Raw genomic sequence first — 24,462 nt, forward strand, 5'->3', positions numbered from 1 at the left:
AAAAAGATGATGATGATGCATGGGGCAACTTTTTAGGTTAGAAGGGGTATATGCACTGGCCTATCTAGACAAATATTGTCTTTACAAGAAGTTAAAGTGGATCATAAAGTGTCAGTTGCTGTATTTACTGTACATCCCGAAATGAGAAATGGGTGGGTGAGGGAAGAGAGGATGACACTACAGAGGAAAGATGGAAGGGTGAAAGGGAGCATAGGTTTTGCCAAAAAGTAACTGGTAGAGATTTCCAATTATTAGAAATGAGAAGACCAATACCCTTCCAACCTGACGGGGGGTGTGAGAGAAAGGGAAGTTGTTAGAGAGAACAGCAGGGGTTGCAGGGCCTTCTGGACGAATCCAGGTCTCAGTCAAGCCCAAGATACTAAGAGTACACTGAGAAGCAGTGGCCAGAATGAAGTTTGTTGACAATTCTAGAGACCCACAGAAAATGACAGAGGTGCAGCAGAAGAGGTGCAGATAGGACGCAGTAGGCTTTTATTTATATGTAAACATTGTTTAATTACCATTATAAATTGCTCTCACAAATTTTTGCTCGCTCGGTGTATTTTTGATTTTACAGTGGGGTAATTTTGTTGCAGTAGCACAAGATAGCTTGATTTCAAACTTAGAATTGAATAAAAAATGGCAAGTAAGCAGTCAGTAATAAAATAAGAACAAAATAAACAAATTACTAATGGTAGCACAAAAAATAAGGATACAAATGAAATAAATTGCTTTTTAGTTTTTCAGATAGGTCTAACAGTAGGGCTATTAAAAGATTTAGTTGTGTTTTTTTTTTACCACTTATATCCAAAAAAAGTTTAGTCCTAGAAAGCTATTATTATCAGAACACGTGCGCATAACAGGAGTTGCCCATATACCACATTATGTTACAGCACAGTAGGGCTGTTGCAAACCAAAACAATACTGTACTACAGATGTTTCCTGTCGGCTCGATTTTTGAGTGGACTTTGCTGTTCCGATGAGCATCTAGGTATGACTGGAGCCAAGGAGCGACTGAGCGAAACGCACATGCATAGAGCGGGATAATATGCAGAGCGTCACACCACGTGAAAGTGAAACCTGAGCGGTGAACTAATTTTCGGCAGCCGGAGAGGTGTTAAAAACAGAGATGCAAAGTTGGGCACTTTCTACTTCCTATAGTGACGCTTGTGTGGTGTTTACTATATTAGATGAAGTGGATTAGATGCAATATTTGTCCTATTCATAGACGTTTCAGACCTTTACATGAAGCTGCAGGAACACTTTTCATTAAGTAGTTGATGTACTGCTTAATACAATGCCTGTATGTACAATAATAAAAGTTCAAAATAAGCCTATACTATTTAAATACCAATAAAGTGGGTGACATGGCGTCGGCATTGTCTGAAGTCGGACAATAATTCTAACCAATATGCACTCCTTTAGGTCAGATCATTGACTGTAAAAAAAGATGGAGTCTCCTATTCCTTCCACTATAGACCCTTTTTCTGTTAGTAAACATTGTGACGTTTTTCTGTGGGCGGAGCTTAGGTGGAGGCAGAAAGATTCCCCTGACCGCTTCACTAACGCTATAAGTTTGTTAGCTTGTTTTTTTTAACAATGACTGGAGAAAATGAGATATATATATATATATATATATATGCTGTCAAACATGCTATTTATTATTAAGATATACAGCAAACTTGTCATATCAGCACTCAGCAGACAATATCCCATACAAAATATCCCCACAAAAGCACCGCAAGATTTCTGGTGGTGTAAAGAATTTATTCTGAAGCAATATTTTATCTGTGTTTTGTCTGCTTTTACATTTATCTGCATATTTTTTATATTAACCTCAGGATGGTATTTACTTTATAAAGGCCATTTTTTAAACCTAAATTAAATGTATGCATCATATTTCATGTCAAATTCTTACAATTGATCAATAGATTCAATTTACACTAAGGCTGTTATCAAACAAATTAATTTACATTGCACAATTACAACTGCATTAATGTTATGAAATTAATGTTTTAAATGCCATTTTGAATATACAAAATTTAAATGTTGGGGGGGAAATACATACTTTTAAACATACAGCCAGTAGGTGTCGGTAAGTCACTTAATGAGTGAGTCTAGTGACTCATTCATTCAACCGTTCACTGAATCATTCAGTCAAAAACACCGCTGCGTGTTGCTTGGAGATTGTGCTATACTTCTGCTGTGATCTTTGTTTGGAACTATTTTAGTTGGTGAAACAGAACAAAACAGTCAATACTGTGTCTAAAATGTAAGTAACCCAATTACGTGACTACTCAACTACTTGTTTATTGAACTAAAATCAATGTAACGTTTGCAATCGTGAGAATATTCGACACTTAGCTCCCTTGTCATGGTATGTTGCTTAACTACATCATGTTATAAATAAAAAACTTAACATTTTGAATTTTTACCTCAGTAGTTTCTTCTGAGAGTCTCTTTGTGTCCCGTTCAGCTCTTTTGCTCATTTCATACACTCATCTGATTTGATTTCTCCATTAAAGTCTTACAAAGAAACAGGCAGCGCGAGCCTAAATAGCGCAACCTTGATACCAGAAATACACTGTCCATTATCAATCGCTGTTTACGTTGAATGTAATAAAATCAGAAGACTCATTCTCGCTTTTCGATGCTTCACAGGTTATTTTTTGCCACTTAAGTTTTAATCAGGCTATTTGTCCGGTCGGGCAAGTAAAATTCTAGAGCCATTTTTCAGTAAACTTGCATTAACCCATTTTAAACTAGCTAGGAGGCTGGTCAGCTAACTGTAGCAGTAACTACAGCGGGGGGAAATCTGTCTGTCCAATGACTTTAAACAGTCACTGGGTCCGTCAGACCGGAACTGGGACCGAAAATATTTAAAACCCATCGAATCTGAATTTAAGACTTTTTAAGGCCTTTTATTAGGAAAACTTTATCTAAGACATTAAGACTTTTTAAGAACCCGTGGCCACCCTGTTAACGTGGGGACACATTTCAAGTGAGAGCAAGGTTACATTGTGTTACCTTGTAAGATACATTGTTACAGTTTTCATCTCTGGCAATCCATTCTTTGTAATCTTCTTTGGTGAGCCAAATATTTTGAAACTTGCATTTTCCAGGCATCACGTTTCAGCGGTTTCAGCCTATTTTTGCAATGTTTAACGGTGTGTGTGTGTGTGTGAAATGTTGAGGTACCTTCATAGTAGATTCGTGCACGCGTGAACGACATGGCAACGTACAACACAAAGTACCTCACACTTAACGTAACACGTAAATGCGTGTAACTAACGTAAATCAAGCAATCTAATATTCATAGGCCACGAAGTGTTTGCAAAATAACACATTAGCGGACCGGAGGGAATAATATAATTTTTTTCCAGAAAACCTCTTGCACAAAATAAATTCAAGCACTTTCAAGGACCTGTATCTATGTATGCTTATTTTCAAAAACTTTCCAGTGCCTTGAAATTTTTTTTTCAGATTCACAAACTTTCAAGGATTTCAAGGATCCGTGAGATCCCCGAGTAGTGTCGTGAGGTGGTGGAGCCGCGGTATCAAACTCCCGCCCAAACTCCCGCAGATCCAATCAACCATAACGACACGCCCCATTTTTATAGCATCAAATTACTAGCTAAAATCAAACTTAACACAAAAACGATCAATTGAACATAAATCAGCGTAATAACAACTACCTTAAATGACCAAAACCATCTTTCGGAAAGTTGTATTGGAAGTGTAATTTTTTTTTTTTTTTTTACTCAATTCCCATTTGTTCACATGGAGAGGGCGGGATTTATGACCTGTACTGCAGCCAGCCACCAGGGGGCGATCAAAGAGCCCGCAGCTTCACTTTTCAGGACGTGTGAGGCACACTCGGGTCAGATGCTGATCGGTTTGCACAGCGCCGCGCGAGTCGAACACACCTAACCATTTATCTCTAATTTATATTTCAAAATCTGTTTAATTATGTGTTTTGAGTGCCGCATGAGGCAGGGCCCTAATGACGATAACTGTCACACAAACCTGTGCACATCAGATTTAAATATAAGCGTAATCTGGCCCATTCATGAGCTTTTAATTTTCATAGTAAGGACAGCAAAATGTCCTTCCAAAGTGATTTTAAATACATGTTTTACTGTAAGGTTATAAATGTGGCTTCCTTGGACCTTGCCTGCAGTTCATTCTGAAGCTGCACAATGGAGAGACGGTTTAATGTTGCGAAGAACCTGGCTCAACTGTTTGACTTCAGTGACAATGAAAGTGACGTGACCCCATATACGACAAGTGATGGAGGTATGAAAGAGGAAAGAGACACGACCCTACATATGACAAGTGATGGAATGATGGGTCAGATGCTGAATGAAGACGGGACTCTTCATACAATGAGTGATGGAAGGATGAAAGTGGAAAGAGATGTGACCCTAGAGACAATGAGTTATGAAAGGATGGAAGAGGAAAGAGACTCAACCCTACGAATGGCAAGTGATGGAGGGATGAAAACGGAAAGAGACGTAACCCAACATATGACAACTGATGGAGGGATAGAAGAGGAAAGAGACAAAACCCTACGAATGACAAATGATGGAGGGATGGAGGAGGAAAGAGACGTGACCCAACATACGACAAGTGATGGCAGGATGGAAGAGAAAAGATACGCGACCCTACGTACGACAAGTAATGGATGGATGGAAGAGGAAAGGGATCTGGATGGAGAAGCTGAGCTGGAGGTGGAGCTCTTTGATGAAGCTTCTGAAACAGAGGGCAATACGGAGTTCGACCCAGACTACCACTCTACTGATGAAGAAGAGTCAGATGAAGGTTCAGAGGAAGAGTCAGAGGTCACTGCTGACACAGAGGCGGCTTATCAGTCCAAAAACGGAAACATATTGTGGACTCCAGCACCTCCTCCTCAGAAACAACGAGAGAGATTACCAGCTCATCGTATCATCAAAATGACCCCTGGACCAACCAGGCTGGCATGTGCCAATGCTGAAGACATAAGATCAACATTTGAATTGTTTTTCCCAGATGATATTAAACAGATTTTGATTGAAATTACCAATTTAGAGGGGAAACGTGTATTTCGTGATACCTGGAAGGACCTGGACTGGACAGACTTACAGGCCTTTTTTGGTCTGTTGATTCTGGCAGGCGTGTATCGATCCCACCATGAGGCCATGAGTAACTTATGGCACGCTGAGTCGGGAAGGCCAATTTTTCGTGCTACCATGTCACTGAAAAGTTTTACCAGTTTGTCAAGGTTCTTCTGCTTTTACAAAAGGGACAAAGAGCCTAGCCGACAGAAAAGGGACAAGCTGGCACCAGTAAGGAACATCTGGGATAAATGGGTCGAACGCCTGCCACTCTTGTACAATCCAGGCCCAAACGTCACTGTGGACGAGTGCCTGGTCCGTTTCAGAGGACACTGTCCCTTCAAACAATACACACCAAGTAAACCGGGCAAGTATGGCATTAAAATCTGGGCAGCATGCGATTCCAGCTCGAGCTATGCGTGGAACATGCAGATCTACACCGGCAAAGCTGCCGACGGCAAGTCAGAAAAGAACCAGGGAATGCGAGTGGTCCTGGACATGACAGACGGTTTAGAGGGACACACCGTCATGTGTGACGACTTTTTCACCTCGTATGGCCTCGGTGAGGAGCTGCTCCGAAGGAAAATGACCATGGTTGGAACAGTCAGATCAAACAAACCTGAGCTCCCACCTGCACTCCTGTCAATGAAGGACAGGGCCCGATTATCATCCATGTTCGCCTTCACTGATACGCACACGCTTGTGTCCTACTGTCCCAGAAAAAATTAAAATGTGCTGTTGATGAGCACTTTCCACAGAGATGCCAAAGTAAGCGACAAAGATCACAAGAAGCCAGAGATAATCCTACACTACAACCAGACCAAAGGCGGAGTTGACAACCTTGACAAGGTATTTTACTACTTTGCATTACAGTGGTTATAGAAAAGAATCACCCCCCTTTAAATAATCACATTTTGTTGCGTTGCAGCCTGAAATGAAGACGGACACAGTTTTTGTGTTATCCAGCTGTATTTACTCAGTGTAACTGATAACATCCAAGTGAAAGATCATAACACCAACATGTCAGATTTTAATTTTTAATTTTTTAAAACAGAAGCACTGATTTGGAAAAAGGATCACCCCTTTGTGTCAGTATTTTGATGAACCACCTCTTGCTTTAATTACAGCCTTTAGTCTGTTGGGTTTTGTCTCTACTAAAGGCCGGGACACACCAAGCCGACTTCAAAGAACTAGCGGCGACGAAAGCCGACGGTGTTGTCGCCTCGCGTTGGCAGCGTCGGACCAAAAAGCTGCGCTCGAACTCTGTGCGACGACACACTCTGCACCACTGTCTTTTTGGCTAATTTGTGCAAAACCTCTTGCTAACCACCAATGCAATGATGCAAGTATTTAGCTTACCTCTACATCCTTGTGAAGGGTTGATGTCGAGATTTTATAAGCTGCTAGTTTGGTCTCCCTAGGCAAACACAGCTTACACTGCATAATAGAGCATAAATATGGCCAGGGGTTCACTTCATTTCCTTCGAGTTCAACTTCGGCAGAATACGACGGGGTTTCGTTTTCAGCTAGGTCTGCACCAAAACGCCAGTCTTGTCCGTCTGCATCTTTCTTGTGATTTTAGTGGCAGTTTGCTCTCCTGCCCATTATTTACTACAGTAGCTTCCAGGGAGCGATTTTTTATTTTTATTTTTTTTTACTCCGTAATTAATGTGTTTTAAAATGTAGCGAAGTACAATACTTCAAACAAAATATACTTAAGTAAAAGTAAAATTACAGATTTGCTGTCGGTCTCTTGGTCGTCTCTGACCAGTTTCCTCCGGCTCTTTCATCCAGTTTGGAGAGATGTCCTGATTCTGGTGATTCAACTCTGTGATTCTGGGTTTTTTTTTTCTGACATGTTGGTTTTATGATCTTTCACTTGGATGTTCTAAGTTGGACTGAGTAAATACAGCTGGATAAAACAAAACAAAAAAAAGTGTCCGTCTTCATTTCAGGCTGCAAAGCAACAAAATATGATTATTTTAAATGGGGTGACTCTTTTCTATATCCTCTGTATTTATTAGTTTTTATTCAAGGCCAAATGACTCATATAAAGTGAATGAATTGTCAGCTGATAAGATAAAGCTTTGGTGATTTTGTGTATGTGTCATTTTGTTTCCAGCTTGTTGCCTCTTACACCTGCCAAAGGAAGACGTCACGTTGGCCCATGGTGATTTTTTTCAACATGTTGGACGTCTCTGCCTACAGTGCATTTGTGCTGTGGATGGAAATAAATCATTCATGGAACAAAGGAAAGAAATATAGGAGGAGGCTCTTTTTGGAAGAACTAGGGAGAGCTCTGGTGGCTCCCCTCATGAAAAGACGGGAGAAAATTCCCCGCACTCCAGCCTCTCAGAATATGGTGATGGAAGCTCAAGCAAGTTCTTCACCAGTCAAAGCCACTCATCTCGCACCAGTAACCCCAGGCAAGAGGAAAAGGTGTCAGGTCTGTGACCGAAAGAAGGACATAAAAACCAGTTTGATGTGTATCGAGTGTAACATGCACATTTGCGGGTCACACGCTGTTATGATTACTTACTGCCAAGCATGCAGAAAGAAGGTTTAAACAAGGCTTAGTCACTGCTTATGTACTGTTTGTTACTTGGATTTATGACATTCTTTTCTTGCCGTTTTCTTGTTTACCATTGCAAAATGTGTAATCTGATTATTGCCCCTTGTTTTGTTGACTTTTATTTGTTTACTGCATTAGAGTTAATAAATATTGATGTTTTAAATAAATTATAAGATGCAAAATAATGCATACCGTCTTTTCATTGTAATCACTGCAAAAATAGACACTTCAAAACATGTGGATTTAAAGATGACAATCTTTTCTAGGCAATTATATTCTAAGTATATATCCAAAATCATAACTTCTATCTAGAAATTAACTTTGATAGAGCATTGGGTTACTGAGATAATAGACCAACATGAGGATCACTAACGCCACCTACTGGTTATAATTGTCATTTCATGTCATTGTCATGACAGCAGATGTTCAAAAAACATACATGATATTTATCTGATTTTTCAGAATGAAGCCTATGGTTTTACTGCAGTAAAAGTAATAAATATGTGTTTATTTTATATGAAAATTAATGGTGTAATTTAGAGAGAAATTAGGTCTAAATATTTAATTTTTTTTTTTAAAGTTTAGTCCCTTTAAGTGAAGTTAATGTTACTACATTTCTTTAAAAATGATTTATTAAAGTCCAATTCTCTTCTATTAACAAACCATTAACTATGACTTTTGCCTCAATAAACCCCTAATTTGCTGCTTATTAATAGTTAGTGAGGTAGTTGTTAAGTTTAGGTATTGGGTAGGCTTAGGGATGTAGAATATGGTCATGCAGAATGTGCGTTATAAGTACTAATAAAAAGCCAATATGTTAATAATAGGCATGCTAATAAGCAACTAGTTAATAGTGAGAATTGGTCCCTATACTAAAGTGTTACCAATGATTTATTTTAAATAGATTAATTACATTTATTTACTCACCCTGGTGTTGTTCTAATGTCATATGACATTTCTTTTTCAGAATACAAAAGGAGAAATCTAAAAAAAAAAAAAATGTTAGCACTCCTCTATAATGGTATAACAGTGACCAACTTGAAGCCTTAAAATAAGTGGAAAAACTATCATAGAATGATCGCATACGACTTTGTGCGGTTAATTTGGAATAAATGTAAAAATGCTCAAAAAGCACTAACCTTATGAGAAATGTACTTTGTTTTCATTCATAGAAATGTAATGTAGTAATGATAATGTAAATATATCAAATGGAATTGTATTGGTTGTTGTTGTTTTCTTGATAGTATAAGTAATGTTTATTTGTTTAACCTGAAAAATGTTTCATTTTGGGGTGAACTGTCCCTTTAATTTGTATTTTAAAATGCTTTTAGCATTTAAAACTGTTACTTTTATTTTGTCTATATTTTCAGTGTTATTTTATAGCTCCACTGAAGGCCAGTCCAGATGGCTTTCATGTCCAGACTGTCCCGGTCACGGAGTAATTCCAGATCTCCCAGCAGAAAGGACTCAGAGAAAGGCTGTCCTGTACTAACTGTTGCTGAACTAGAGCGTCTGTTGTACACTGGGAAAACCGCCTGTAATCATGCAGATGAAGTGTGGCCAAGACTCTACATAGGTGACCAGTGAGTAGCCCATGAATATCTGCGGTTTTGGCCATATACAGGATGTTGAACATGAGATTATGCTTTAGAGGCTCATACAAAAAAGTAGTATTGAATTTTTCAAACAAAAAAAGATATAATGGTCTTCATGGATCATAAAATGCCTTGCTTTGTATAATGCATGATGTAACAAAACATGACATAGCAGTAAAAGAGTGAACTTTTCTCCTGTATAGATGAGTAAACTAGAAATTGCCAGTAAATTTTGTACTATGTACAGATTTTTCACTTAAATTTGCAGAGAAATTGCCTCAAACCGCAAAGAACTCGTCAAGCTTGGGATCACGCACATCCTCAACTGTGCTCAGAGCAAATGGAGAGGTGGTGCGGAGTGTTACGCTGGCATGAACATCACGTATCATGGCATTGAAGCCCACGACTCGCCCTCCTTCGACATGAGTGTCAACTTCTACCCAGCGGCTGAGTTCATTCACAGAGCCCTTAGTACTGGAGGTCAGTTCATAAGCGGCCTTTTTCTTTCAACCTGAAGTTTCTCAGTCTTATTGAAATCAAAAGCAAAACAGTTTTACAGCCTGATGATGCCATAGAGTGCATTAGTGCCAGCCCACTTTTTCAGCGGCGTTGGTTACGGAAGTATTTTTTTCATTCATTTTTCCCATAAAGATTTTTTTTTAATTCCTGTTGGGTTTGTTAAAGCGTTAAAAGTCATGAACCAAACCAACTAGCCATGAGGTGAATCGCAACGTTACAAACTTTTATTTGAAGCAAAAAAAGTATTTGAAAATGGGACAAAACGACAAAGGTACAAGACTGTACTTAATGGCTTTAGTGAAGGAAAGAACTACAGTTTCTTGAAGCATTGCAAATTACATAATCAAATTAAAAACTATTGTGAAATATAGAGGAATTTATTTGTCAAGTTTTTGATTGTATCAATAGAAACAATATATTTTAAGTTTGTTGCAAAATATGCATATGTATATATACAAATATTTAAACATTTTGATATGGTAGGGAGACCGACTCCATTACTCTTTTGTGGTGCTTCATAGAATTTTCTGTACAGTATCATGGGTAATGTAGTTTTTCACCACAAATTCTGCTATTTTAAAAATAAGTTGAATAAATGCAAACAGACAGCTTTTACAACAACATATACCATTGATTAAAAACCTCATAGCTCACAGGTCTGTCTTTAATGGGTTATCAGTAACTATTAAAAATTAATTTCCCTATGGATAAAATGAATGTAGTTTATACTTCTGGAACCCGACTTGTTGCACTCTATAGGAGTAACATTTTATTCTTCATTAGTTTAAAAAATATTTATGTAGTGGTTAAGTGTGCTTTTTAAAAAAAAATAAGTGTGCAAATTAATGTGGTCAAAATCCACAAGGACCACAAGTAAAAATTCAGTTTTTTCCATTCTTTTCTAATGTATGGTTTTCATCACCAATTAAATTATCAGTATAACGCTTTGAGTAAAAGTTGGAAAATTTACATGAATTTGAGGATGTTTTAGTATTTGCTATGTCACTCTTTGTACTTGACTTTTTTGTCATTCATGTGAATATTTTGACACGGTGACTTTTATTTTGTAGGAACGGTTCTTGTGCATTGTGTAGTCGGGCTGAGCAGATCTGCTACGTTGGTTCTGGCCTACCTCATGATTCAGCAGAACATGACTTTATTGGAGGCTATCAAGACTGTGAAGGACCACCGTGGCGTCACGCCGAACCGCGGTTTCCTACGTCAGCTCAGCGGTCTGGATAGCGTACTGCGTGCCAGCCGCAATGTAACATAAAGCCACTGGTAGCATATGAATTTCAACCATTCTGACCCAGGCCTTGACCTAATGTGTTTGTATTGCAGTAAATGAGAGCAGAGTGTCTTTACATACAGTGAGTTTATTCCAGCTGTCCTTCTGCGGTCAGTAGAAATGCCTTATTACATCAGGACCTCTAGAAATGTGCGTAATGCCTTATTCACTGTTAAATGTTCACATCTGTTCATGTGACCACCCACTGAAATGTTGCTGTAGCTTGCTCCGAGTTAATCACCACAGAGAATGACATGCGTGCTTTCATTAAATTGAGAAGGAATGCTTAAGGGGGCTATTCACACACGTTTTTGCATTTAAAACGCAAGTTTAATTAAAACAACACAAGGTGTAGACAAGGTTAACTTTTAATGCCACATTTTTAGAACAGTTTGTCATGTGCAAGATACTGTAGATAAGCAAAGGCATTGGTCCAACATGTCCGTCTAGTGCATTTTTACAAAAAGGCAGAGCAGTGTAGTGGAAGGCAAAAAAAAAATCGTTGTGAATGATCCCAAGCCTGGTTTATGCTTGCCACAAATTCACTTGGTTGTGCGTGACAAAAATTATGTCATCGCACCACTGGCATACAGTTCAAAATGGTCAGTTGGACAGACAGAATGCGCTAGAATGAGAATCGAATTTTCCAGATTCATGTGCTGGAAACAAATATGGAAAACAAAAACATCTATCTTGAACAGATCTTAAAGGGATAGTTCACCCAAAAATGAAAATTACCCCATGATTTACTCACCCTCAAGGCATCCTAGGTGTATATGACATTATTCTTTCAGATGAATCCAATCAGAGTTATATTTAAAAAAAAGTCCTGGCTTTTCCAAGCTTTATAATGGCAGTGAATGGGTGTTATTTTTCAATAGTCCAAAAGAAGTCCAATAAAGCACATCCATCCTTCCTAAAAAGTGTCCCACACTCTCTGGGGAGTGAATAAAGATCTCCTGGAGCAAATTGATGCGTTTTTGTAGTAAGAATATCCATATTTAAAACTTTATAAACAGTAATCTCTAGCTTCCGCTAACTGTCGTATGTGCGTTCGATGGATGCGCTTTATTGGACTTATTTTGGACTATTGAAAACTAACTCTGATTGGATTCGTCTGAAAGAAGAAAGTCATATACACCTTTAAGGCGAGTAAATCATGGAGTAATTTTCATTTTTGGGTGAACTATCACTATAAGCAAGAACCTGTTGCTATTGTTCATACTTAAGATTTGAAGGCAAAATACAACCATAGATATTCAAATTTGGCGACATTTGAGCTTCCAGCATGAACGATAATGCACAATTGCAGTTTGTTATAAATTTGCATGTGTTGGATCACATGAAAGCAGTGCAGTAGAATGCAAAAACATGTTAGGAGCCATTCACACAGAATGCTTTTCTTTACGTTTAGAAAGGCGAGACGCAGTGTGGTGGAATAGAGAAAAAAGCAAGGTTCATAGAAGTTTTTTTAAATGGATGAATTTAGCGCTGATATTTCGAAGGCTGTCATCACTAGACACAGCAAAAGAACCCGCCAAAAAAACGTCCGTCTTGCACATGCTTACATAAAAAAAAAAAACAATGTAAAAGCAGCGCAGTTGAATGCTAAAATGTGAGACGCAGGGCAGAGGAATGAAAACGCACAAGGTCAAGTGCATTTTTTAAAAAAGCTTAACTTGAGCGCCACGTTTTTACACGCGCATGTTTACATAGAAAAGCAATGGAAAAACAGCACGTTGAATGCAAAAACGCGTTCTGCCTGAACATTCCATTAGCAACTGCCGCAGACCCCCATCAATCACTTAGTCGTCATGGCAACCTGTGAGACGCAGGGCAGAGGAATGAAAACGCACAAGGTCAAGTGCATTTTTAAAAAAAGCTTAACTTGAGCGCCACGTTTTTACACGCGCATGTTTACATAGAAAAGCAATGGAAAAACAGCACGTTGAATGCAAAAACGCGTTCTGCCTGAACATTCCATTAGCAACTGCCGCAGACCCCCATCAATCACTTAGTCGTCATGGCAACCACTTAGCAACACCCTAGTGACCACCTACAACACCATAGCAACCACTCAGAGCACTTTAGTAACCACCTAGACATAGCAATGCCTTAGCAACTGCCAACAGCACCCTAGCAACAACCCAGAACAATATACCACAAAATACTACCATAGTGACTGTCCAGAACACCCCATGATGATCCATTGATTTTACATTTAAGTTTAAATTTGCATTTAATTTTAGGTAATGTAGCTGGTCAAATTCATCACAGTGAATCAGATCATGTGATATGACACTGAGCTCTAGTGTACACCAGACTATATGCAAATTACAGTCAGTTTTGTTACACAACTTATTGATGTGTGCTTTGTATAAATACAAAAAAAAAAGATGTCATGTTAAGTATTCTACATGTTTCAAGTTATACAAGATGTTTCTTTTAACTTGTTTTGTATGGTATTGTAATATAGAGTAGCTACTGTACACAAGTGCAGCCTTCTTGTACTTACAAATCCAGCAAATCCTCAAGTGCAGTACAATGTACCGACTGTAGCTGTATAAATTACAGTGTACTAGTATTATTGTAATTTCTGTACATTTGTATTATTGGGGACAGCTGTTTATTGTATCTGTGTATGTGTTCGTCATCATAACACCTAACAAATATTTACTGCAACAACTGGAGCTGAACTACTGCCAGGACTGCAAATCCCTTCCACTGCACGTGGATCTAAACTACACACCAGTTTGTGTCTTAAGAACAAGTGTTGATCGCTCAGAGATTAAACTTGTTTTGGACCAAATTTCTGAGTTATGGTGCGTGCAGCCCGAGACAAAATGAGGTGTTCAACAATTTAAAAGCATTGTTTATTTATTTATAATGTACATGATATCTAATAAACATTATTTCATTTTCCAAGTTGCTTTTGTGCTTGATCTGGAAAGGTCTGTTTATGCATAGCTGTTTAAAGTATTTTCCCCAGCAAAACAGATTTAATAATTTTTTTTATTTCACAAAATATGAAAGCCATACATGCCACTTTTTTTATTTATTTATTTTGTGTGTGTTTTATTAAATTTTTATGTTATATTGAAAAGAATAAAATGCTTTGTATATACTAGTTTATTTATTTTTTACTTGATTAAAAAACACTAACACGGTTTGAAGTTAAAAACGTCTTTATGATGGATTTGTTTCTTAAAAACACACAGCTTTTCTCCTCACAAGATGTTCATTGATGGACTGGAGTGGTGTGGATTATTGTGATGTTTTTATCAGCTGTTTTGCAGAGGATCCATTGGTGAGCAAGTGATATAATGCTACATTTCTCCAAATCTGTTCTGATGAAGAAATAAACTCATCTACATCTTGGTTGGCCTGAGGGCGAGCACATTTTCAGCAAGTTTTCATTTTTGGGTGAATTATTCCTTTAATACCGGCAGCCATATCACCCTGTAGCCCAAGACTGGTTTCCCACTGAAGCTAAGCAGGGCTGAGCCTGGTCAGTACCTGGATGGGAGACCTCCTGGGAAAACTAGGTTGCTGCTGGAAGAGGTGTTAGTGAGGCCAGCAGGGGGTGCTCACCCTGTGGTCTGTGTGGGTCCTAACGCCCCAGTATAGTGACGGGGACACTGTACTGTCAACAAGCACCATCCTTCGGATGAGAACCCTTAATATATCTCCATCATGTGGTCATGTCATTCAAAGTCATGTAGTGCATGTTGAATTTAAATGTTTTGAATTTCATGATAAAGTATTCACATTTAAATTGACTGACTTATGAAATATGAAATCTGGCCTCACTGTCCCTGTGAAGGCTGACTCTAAGTTTACATTGAAGTAGAGAATTTTGAAGTCTCGTCTGAATGTTGCACTGTGGTGTAATTTAACCTTTGTTAAAGTCTTGTTTGTCAGAGAGCAGAGCTGAAAGTTGACAGAGAACCACTGAATGTTTAGGGCTGTTTGCTTGTGAATAATGAAGTTGGTGAGGGAGCATGGAGGACTAGGAATCAATCATTTGTTATTTGAAAATGTTAAAAGAGAAACTACAAATGGTCTACACTACAGACATATTTACAATCACCTAATTCCAGTAATTATGTAGTTAAAAAGCAATAAAATAAAATGAAAAAAACAAACAAAACATTTCTACTGTCACATTTGGCATACTATGTTCAACATATTATGGTCTGGGTTGCACTAAGGTTGATCCAAGTTTTTTTTTTTTTTTTTCTTAATCCCAACACAGCTGAATGTCCAGCATAACGAGAAAGTGAGCAAAATTGAAAATTGGCAATGGACTGAATTTTCTTTATTTAAAGAATTAAGAATAACTCTTTATAATTCTGTCGTACGGTCATGCAATGAGCAGGAACGCTCTCATGGCATATATTAAACAATAAATGAATCTTCTGTGAATTTACTGTGGTGTCTGATGGTGTCTAATGTCAGACTTGTTAGGAGGGTGTGAAGAAATAACTCACCGAGTCAACATGATCAGCTCCCAGCATACAAAGACTCTAAAGCTACTGGCCCAAATTTGCCTTTAAACAGGTCATATTTCTGCCTAAACATGCCTTTTAAAATCTCATTTTCTCTGGGGTTAATATTGCAAAAAAATTCAGATAACTAGTTTGTCTATCTCTTATTTTTACTGATTGTATCATTATGTACTGTCTTGTTAAATACCAATAAAAAGATTTTAAAAAAGGTTTAAAAAACAACAGACTTTGTCTATTGTGATTCTTAAATAATTTTGCTTAATTAAATGGAAAACAAAATTAGGAGGCTTTGACTGTGATTTATTTATTTTCAAATAAAACAGTTTGAAATAAACTTTACCTGGGTTAAGAAATATTTATGATTTTTTTAAACAATATCATATTTTAAGAGCTATTCATGCAAAAAAATATATATATTTTAGAGGTCACAAACGTTTTCTGTTGTATAATAAAGCTACCATTTAAACATATAGCCTATATTTATACTTACACTAATATTTCTATACTAGTCTGTTAATATACTATTACACTAAATATATTTATACTAATTATACCATATAATGTTATATTATTACGGTTTCTTTTTATAATAGTGCAATTTATTTTGATGAACATGAGAAGTTTTAACATGAGAGGTGAATCACTGAATAATGAGTGAGTCTGATATTTAGGCTCCGCCTCCTGAATTAAAGGCCGGGTTTACTGTTTTCTCGTGCATGTGGATATTTATGTCTTTCTGCGGTCCGTTACATTGTTTGATCTCCGTGATCCAGTCGGGAGTTTATTTTATTCACATTTACATGCTCTCAAAACTGTAGATGCGACTAAACAGTCAGGGATTCATTTGACGCTTGATCCGTGAGAATCAACAAATCCGAGTATGAAGAATAAACAGTGAAGTGAAGACACACAGGAGCCTGTTTATAATGGTGAGATTTATTTTTAAATTAATATTTAATGTCATTGTAAATTTAAAAAAATGTTTTTTTTTAATCTGTAAAAAGTGCTAACATGTTTGAAATAAATGCTGTTTGCTTTTAAGACTTTCAATGCTTTTTTTCTTTGGTTTTCTAACCTTACAATTTGATAAATATTGCCCTAAGGCTCGTATTGTTATGAAACTGCATTGTTAATGGGTATCATATTGTGTTGTCTTACAAAGAATCAACTAATTTTCCATAAATGGCATATCAATTGTTTTTGACTTCTTTCACGGCTTCTTTTTCATCTTCAGGAAATGATTGATATTTAAAACACCATGCCTCCAGTGACCTCTCAGGAACCTCTCAACATCGATGTGGTCATCTTTGGCACTGGGATCTTTGTCTTTGTTTTAAGCCTGATAGTCTGCTGCTTCTTTATAAGGTAAGTGTGACTGTAATATTGAGACTAAATCCGTAATAGTTTAACAGAACAGCCCGTTTGGACCATGCAGATCCTGGATAACGTTTCTAAAACTCTTCTTTGTGCCTGGACTTCATCAGTATTTTCCTGTGAATAACGCCTGTGACAGACTGACAGCTGCAGAGCAGAAGGGGCTTCCTCTGGCCTCACGCGCTTCCAAACTCGAACAATTCAGGACTAGATTGTATCTCCGTGCTTTTTGTTCACAATGCTATTTTTGACCAAAGGCTTTTGGCTAATGTCATGTCAAACACCGAGAACTACAAACCCTCACTTGCCAAATTTGTGTTTAGAAACATACGACACACCACAACCTTTGCCTGTACTGCCATACTGATGTCTAGAGAAAAAAATTAATAAATTGAACATTTTCAAATAAAATACATTTCTATAATTTTTATACTTTTTTTTTTTTTTTTTTAAGTTAGAAATAATTCTTTTTAACAAAGTCAACCCTTGTTAATGAATGGTTTGGCCTGTTTTTCTCTGCAGTAAATTGAGACATCAAGCTCGCCATGTGAGAGCTGGATACAAGATGATGAGTGCACATTATAAATGATATCATCAGAAGGTATTTGACACTTACATCACACTTAAAAACGTCTCAGATGCTGCAGGATTTTTCTCTTCACTAATGTCACTTTTCTTCATGTTTGAAGTCTCGCTTTGAATCTGCCGGTGATTTTTAGTGGATGTTTGAAGTCAGTTCTCCTCAGGTTCACACAGGTGTCCTATTAGAGGAACCACAGGTGTAGAAAATCACATAAACTATCAACACATTCACTAACCTCAAACACATTACATTTTCAAGCTGATCTTTGCCAACAGAGAAAATGTGCTTAGAAAGTGTGCTTGTGCCATTTCTAAATGAATGACACTTTCTGTGATTTTTTTTATTTAATGCAGTGACTTTCAGACATTTTTGTGTCAATTAAGTCGTCACCTGTATTTATATAGCGTTTTATAAAATAGAGATTGTTTTGAAGCAGCTTCACAGTATCAACAGGAAAATAATAGAATAATTTATGCAAAATTCAAATATGAGATTTAGTTTCAGCTATAAAGCAGCTCTACTTAAGATAATAATGTCATTATTTGGCTCCAGTCAGTTCTGTATTGGTTCAATTCTGTTCACATGAGTTTATTTCAGCTATAAGCAGCTCTACAAAAGGCAACAATGTCATTATTCAGCTTGAGTTAGTTAATTGTTCATTTAATTCGGTTCAATTGTTGATGTTGCAAAATTAATCAACTGTGTCTAAATACTTTTTGCTCACTATAAGATAAGCAACTGTGTTTTGCATTACAGGTTGTATTTGAAGATGAAACAACATGGTTACATGCACATGGGGTAAAAGTTTTGTCTTAAGTTATAGGTTATTAAAAAGATAAAAGTTATTTGACTACTTGGGAAGTTTTGAGACCTTCTAAACCTCTGATTTTCCCTCTTGTAACATCCTGTTTTCTCAGTTAACATGTGCAGTCTGTTTGGAGGACTTCAGGACAAAAGATGAGCGTGGAGTGTTACCATGCCAACACGCCTTTCACGAGAGGTAAATCCCTCCCATGTCTTTTATCATGCTAATGCTATGAAATAAAGGTCCAGAGAGGTTTATAGGTAAATAAGAGGTTAATTGAAGCGAACACACCCTGGCTGTGCCTCGTAACTCTAAAAGCCCGTTCGCACCGAGAACAAGACCTATAAAGATAAGTAACGTTAATTATTTTAGCGCCCACACACAAACGCAAGATAACGCTACGTTTATTATTATGAGCACGCACCGCCGTTATGTCTGTCTCTCGCTTTAAGGGTGGATTCTGATTGGCTGTCAATGTTTTTACCGTCCATCAGCTGGGAAAAGTCGTTCTGTGCCGTTATCGTTATTTAGGGTCACCATACACGTCCTCTTTTTCCCGGACATATCTTGGCCAGGATTTCTAAATGGCCCAAAATGTCCAGGTTTTCATGCTTGCTGAAGGCAATGACTGAAAAGTAGTTTGACCAATAGCGTGCAGGCATTGTACATAATCGACCAATCATGGCGTGCGAGAAGGCGGGATCTACAGAGAACGCTGTCGCAATGCAAATACGCGTACAAAAACATGATTTTAGGCAATTTAGAGAAAAATAGGAGAATCGGATGTATGGTCACCCTATCATTATAGTTGTGGTGTGGACTTCCATGTTCTAGTAGATTTAGAACTGTTTTTATACAGTCTATGATTTAGAACGATTAAGTTTGTTATAGTTATCGTCCTTGGTGTGAACAGGCCAGAGTAATTTCAGCTTAACTGTTGAGAAGCGTTTCTATTGATTTGTCTTACCAGGTGTCTGGTGAAGTGAGATCTTCATGTCCCATATGCAACAACCCCATCAGTGCTGCTCTGGGGCAAACGCACAGCCCGGGAAACCTGCTGGATGAGCTGCTCTAAACCTGCTTTTCTGCCAAACTCGAACCTCATTAAGGTTAACTTCGAATGAAGTTCTCTGATACGGGCGACATTTTTACCTAATAATCTTGTACAATTCAGACAAAAGACGTTTATTTAAAAGCTCTGCTGTTGCAAAGCATCATTTGTAATGTTTTTTTGTATGTCTGGTTTAAAATGTTTGCATAATGTTTACATACAGTACTGTGGGTTTCTTTTTTTTTGTGTCCTGTGTTAGCATGCAAGATATTTTGTAAGTATTCACTTAATGAATTTAATTCATTTAAATTTAGTGGGACAGAAAACAAATGCTAAATTGGAATCAAATAGGACTTAACATGCATATTTCTGGGCCTATGCAGGTTATGGTAATAATAGGGTACATATTAACATGCATATAATTGTTGGATTTTACAGACATCAATTTTTACTTAAAGCAAGACCATTATTTTAGTATCATTTCATTACTATTTTGACTAATTTTAGTAATTTTGTTTTCCAAGTGTTTATATATGGTTTTATTATATTTATTAAAATATAGTTTTTCTATGTAGTGTATTTTTTTTTAGTTTACTAGTTTATTTTAGTACATCAATTTAAACTAAATGAAAAATTTTGCCTCAGCAGCTAGCTGAAATAAAAAGCTAGTTAGAAAGCCAGTTAATTGATGCCATTTCAAATAATGTTTTATGGTTTTATTTTTAGTTAACCCTGTTGAGAACCACTGCACTAATAAAGTACCGCCACCAGCTGGCCACTAGGACGAACTGCAGCAGTACGCTGCCATTTTAGAACCAAAACAGACTTTAATGGGCTCCTTTTGAAGACTTCTATTACAAGAGCATATCAGCACATGCTAAATGAAATATCTCAGATTTCTTTAACAACAATTGAGCTGAGCTGTCTGTTCCAAGAAAAGAAAGAAAACAAAAACCTGTTGAAAGGAATCTTGATCCATCTTTAATCCATGTTTAACAGATTGTGTCCTGGGGACCGTCAGAATACATAAAACAGGACCATGACACATGGAATAAGCATCTCATTCAGGAATGGCAATAAAAAGAAAAAAATCTATATAGTGAGGAATGTGCCTGGTTGAAATGGGAGGTGAGTAAGAAACAATTAAAGTTGGCCACAATCAGCAATCACGACCTTGGCAGAGCATTTCCCGCTGCTGTTTCCTTTAGCCTCCATGGCATCCACTACGCTCATTCCTTCTACCACTTTCCCGAACACAACGTGTTTGCCATCGAGCCTGGAGAAACAAAGAACTTTAGCACTAACATCAAATTGAAATGCTCTAAACGGTTTATACTCTAAAGCAGTGGTTCTCAAACCTGTCCTGGAGTACCCCCAGCCCTGCACATTTTGTATGTCTCCCTCATCTATCACACCTGATTCAACTCATCAGCTCATTAGTGGAGACTGCAAGACCTGAAGAGGGTGTGTCAGATATAGGGAGACATTCAAAACGTGCAGTGCTGGGGGTACTTCATGGAGAGGTTTGAAAACCACTGCTCTAAAGAACCTTTAGTGCAATAGAAAGGTTCCAAGGATGTTAAAGATTCTTATCTAACATTAAAATAGTAATCTCAAAGAAGCCGTTTACCAAGTAGTATCAGCAGTGCAGATGAAGAACTGGGAGCCGTTGGTATTCGGTCCGGCATTGGCCATGGACAGGGTTCCCTTCCCTCCATGCTTCAGGGTGAAGTTCTCATCCGCAAACTTGTTGCCGTAGATGGACTTTCCACCAGTTCCATTATGGTTGGTGAAGTCGCCACCCTACATCAGGAGTGACATCGACCGACATCAGTGCGAGCGGAAATCATTGCGTCTGATAACATGACGGGGTTCAGATCTTACCTGGCACATGAATTTGGGGATGATACGATGAAAGCCAGAGCCCTTGTAGCCAAAACCCTTCTCACCAGTGCACAAAGCACGGAAGTTCTCTGTGTAGATATGGAGACATTAATGCATGAGAAAACAGAGTCCACATTTATTTATAAGAAACCCATTTAATGTGGAAAAAAGATACTTACCGGCAGTTTTGGGTACAACATCAGCTCTCAGCTGTTTCAAAAGGAGGGGGAAAACCAGAAATAGAAATTAAGCTGATGTCCAAGCTTACTTAACAGAAAACTGCTTATATGCAAAGTATATGTGTAAATATCAATGGACTTCTGTTTCTAAATATTTAAATTAATTAGAAAATAATTGGCCATTTTGAGAACATCAACATATACATATATATATATATATACACACACACACATATACTGCATTTAAAATAAAATCACAATTTAACTGCATAAATGTGTACTTTTTCACTTCTATGCATGAAGATTCACTTTTACCAAAACTTTAATGCAACATTTTAAACAATGAACACAGAAAAAGAAATAAAAGGCAACCATGAATAATGAGATAAAATAGTGATTTAAAAAAAATCTTGTACATGTAAAAGTCTTGTACATTTTGAATTAATCAAAGGATAAATTAAAGGCTTTGCAGTGACTTTAATATTTCTTGCTAAAGTATGAAGGTAGTGACCTTTTCCCATTTGACAACGAGTAAGCATAGATTTTATACCATAACTTAAAATACGAAAACAATAGCAGGACAAAGCGGGTTCTACTGGTGTGACGTAAAACAGGTTAAACTCGTGACTTCCGCGTTTCTCTGCAAACATCGACATTCACCAGAGCTCGCGAGTTACTCTGCACAAGTGCATTGACTGACATTTCTGCAGTACCGAGTCAAAATGTAACGCCAGTCGCTTATTGATTAGGTCTGCGCATTCAAAATCAATTTCATTACTTATAATTTGGGAAGAAGTGAAAATATGACAGCGCTGGGATGCAATAAATTCAGTTCTGGTGAACAAGTTTCGCTAGCCAGCTAGACAAACTCCACTATTCACCCCTCCCTTTTCAAAATGGCATCTTTGGGTTATGAAAAAATGGTGAAAATGGCGTCCGTATTAAAAAAAAAAGTGGTGTGCATCGCTCCATACGCGCAGCCTGCGCTTGTAATCACTGAAAACTCCGCCGCGTGCGCTCAGCTGTCAGTCTCTCCTGTCAATGACAGCATTCTGTCAGAGTCTGGCTCAGATCGACGGACGGCGTTCCGTGTCAATCACAACCGGCAACATTAGAGCATCTGATAAACAGCGAAATGTAACAATGTTGCTGCTCGGCACGCGGCAAGCAAAATTGCTTCCCCCATCCACCTATTTCAAATGAGTGATGCTAAAACAGTCACATTACACGCACGACAGGCTTTTAAATTTATTTTAATGGAAGCAATTATTAGATTCTATAATGACTGGATGATGCAAATGCAAAAGACATTATTTTTTCTGGCATCAACCGCTATTCAGTCACTTTCTGTGACCTACCTCCATTACAATCCTCCCAGGACTCTTTCCATCGATGGTGATGTCAAAAAAAACTCTGGGATTGGCCATGATGGCAAAAAAAACCTATTTGTATTAGTAGCTGGTCACCGAACGAATCCTACAAAATGCCGCAGCTCATCGGGAAGTAGGACGCGTGCGAAAACGGAATATATTGAAGCTGCCAGCAGCCCTTTTTTTCAATTGGAACCTATGAAGCCGTGGATCCGCTGAATGACGTGCGCGTTGTCCAATCAGAGGCGGCGCGGATGAATAAATTACCGCGGCGTTCGAACGCAAGGTTCAGAGGGAGGGCGTTTGTTCGACATCCTCATTGGCCCGTAAGAGTAGATATAAATTACATTACTGCGTTCCATCCAATGAGCAACGAGGGAATAGTGTGGGCGTGTACCAGCGGTCTGTAATGGCGCGAGGGCGGTGGCCAGCAGCTGAATTCGCCATTACGGCACAAAATGTTATCACGGATAACGAATGTTAGAGGGTTAAATTTATTTGTTTCTACATTTCCTAAATTATGGAGTCCTAATTGATGTGTCAACTCATTAGTGAAAGATACGAAGCGAACCGAGTTACACAAAAAGCTTTTTTCCCCCCTCCTCAGTACGCCCGTCTTCTTGCATGACACGCACCTTTGTCCGGACACGCCCCCTTGTGTTCCCGCGTCTTGTCACAATGCGGTGCTGCTCTGCTCTCTCCAAATAAAGCCAATGAAACGCAATGGGGCTTAAGTCTTTACTTATAAAACATAATGGAAATATTTCACATCTTTAGAAAAACAAATCGATTTCAATTGTACATGTTTAATTCAACTGATAGAACTTAGTGATCCACCAACACATGACAGTCAAACATCTTTTTGAACAGTTTGATCAAGTGATGCTGGTTTCTCAGTTTTTCATGATCATGGTCACAGATTTTGATGGTGAATTCATTTTTTTTTCTCTTTCTAACAAATTCATAAACTCTGCTAGTTAACACAGAAGAGAGATGCATACAGGCCCATCAATTATCTTTATAATTATAATAACAATTATTATATAATCAAAGATAAAATTGTATGATACACAAATGACTTCAAACAATAAAAAAAAAAAGAAGAAGAAAAGCATATCCGACGACTCTTGATACTCCCTGTATTGTTAATATACAAACTGCACTTCGCTAATGGTGCCCAAAGAGCAATGATAAATAATAAAATCAGACAAGACAGCAATCGACCGCAGACTCATCTCCCCTCCACGCCGAGAAAGCGAGCGCTGAATGGAAAACGGGGGGGGAATGCCTGACATGACCTCTTGTCATAGTGTTTAAAATGTCCTTTTTTTCTCCATATCATGGGGTTAAGAGAAAGTTCACATCTGTGACAATAATAATACTATATCTGTACATATTTCACATGAATCCCAATGTTTTCCTCCTCAATTACGAGTGTGGCTATAAACATTAGTCCATTTCCTGTTGTGACGCTCCCACCCACCCAGATTTGTCAGAGCAAAATCTCACTACGGGAAGGTGTTTGTCCAAAAAATGTCCTTGTGTGCATTTGTGTTTTATAACTTGTCTACAAGGTGCTACAGGGCTGCTTGTGCTCTGTCTGGTTTCAAAGCTTCACACATTTTGTTGACGAAGAAA

General features: G+C 37.9%; 3 protein-coding genes and 1 pseudogene across 5 annotated transcripts in view; 3 read left to right on the plus strand and 1 right to left on the minus strand.

The window, feature by feature from the left end:
- Window positions 1-11,766, plus strand: part of LOC107706788 (dual specificity protein phosphatase 26-like) — a 27,369-nt gene extending 15,603 nt beyond the window's left edge. The window contains exons 2-4 of the mRNA XM_016510607.1: window positions 9,039-9,251; window positions 9,532-9,743; window positions 10,853-11,766. Of these exons, the coding sequence (XP_016366093.1) occupies window positions 9,073-9,251; window positions 9,532-9,743; window positions 10,853-11,055 (594 nt within the window). The 5' untranslated portion in view covers window positions 9,039-9,072 and the 3' untranslated portion in view covers window positions 11,056-11,766. The remainder of the gene's footprint in view (window positions 1-9,038; window positions 9,252-9,531; window positions 9,744-10,852) is intronic.
- Window positions 4,126-7,762, plus strand: LOC107706787 (piggyBac transposable element-derived protein 4-like; annotated as a pseudogene).
- A 4,489-nt stretch (window positions 11,767-16,255) lies between the features above and the next one.
- On the plus strand, window positions 16,256-19,610 carry LOC107706789 (RING finger protein 122-like). 3 transcript variants are annotated; one of them, XM_016510609.1, is made up of 6 exons: window positions 16,256-16,507; window positions 16,813-16,943; window positions 17,475-17,520; window positions 18,292-18,333; window positions 18,453-18,535; window positions 19,311-19,610. In XM_016510609.1, exons 2-6 carry the CDS (start codon window positions 16,837-16,839, stop codon window positions 19,324-19,326), a joined length of 294 nt encoding a protein of 97 aa, XP_016366095.1. In that variant the 5' UTR covers window positions 16,256-16,507; window positions 16,813-16,836; the 3' UTR covers window positions 19,327-19,610. The 3 variants fall into 3 exon arrangements, 2 of the variants coding, with proteins under 2 accessions (XP_016366095.1, XP_016366096.1); XM_016510610.1 differs by lacking the exon at window positions 16,256-16,507 and having other exon boundaries at window positions 16,656-16,943; XR_001636184.1 differs by lacking the exons at window positions 16,256-16,507; window positions 16,813-16,943 and having other exon boundaries at window positions 17,433-17,917.
- Window positions 19,611-20,343: 733 nt separating this feature from the next.
- LOC107706790 (peptidyl-prolyl cis-trans isomerase-like) lies at window positions 20,344-23,006 on the minus strand. The gene is made up of 5 exons (XM_016510611.1): window positions 22,813-23,006; window positions 21,455-21,485; window positions 21,276-21,364; window positions 21,022-21,194; window positions 20,344-20,667 (listed from the first exon to the last, which is right to left on the minus strand). The coding sequence occupies exons 1-5, from the start codon at window positions 22,879-22,881 to the stop codon at window positions 20,535-20,537; spliced, it is 495 nt and encodes a 164-aa protein (XP_016366097.1). The 5' UTR covers window positions 22,882-23,006; the 3' UTR covers window positions 20,344-20,534.
- Between the last annotated feature and the right edge of the window lie 1,456 nt (window positions 23,007-24,462).

The sequence above is a fragment of the Sinocyclocheilus rhinocerous genome, unplaced genomic scaffold (assembly GCF_001515625.1).
Source record: "Sinocyclocheilus rhinocerous isolate Xijiao unplaced genomic scaffold, SAMN03320098_v1.1 scaffold864, whole genome shotgun sequence".
In the NCBI taxonomy this organism is placed as follows: Eukaryota; Metazoa; Chordata; class Actinopteri; order Cypriniformes; family Cyprinidae; genus Sinocyclocheilus; species Sinocyclocheilus rhinocerous.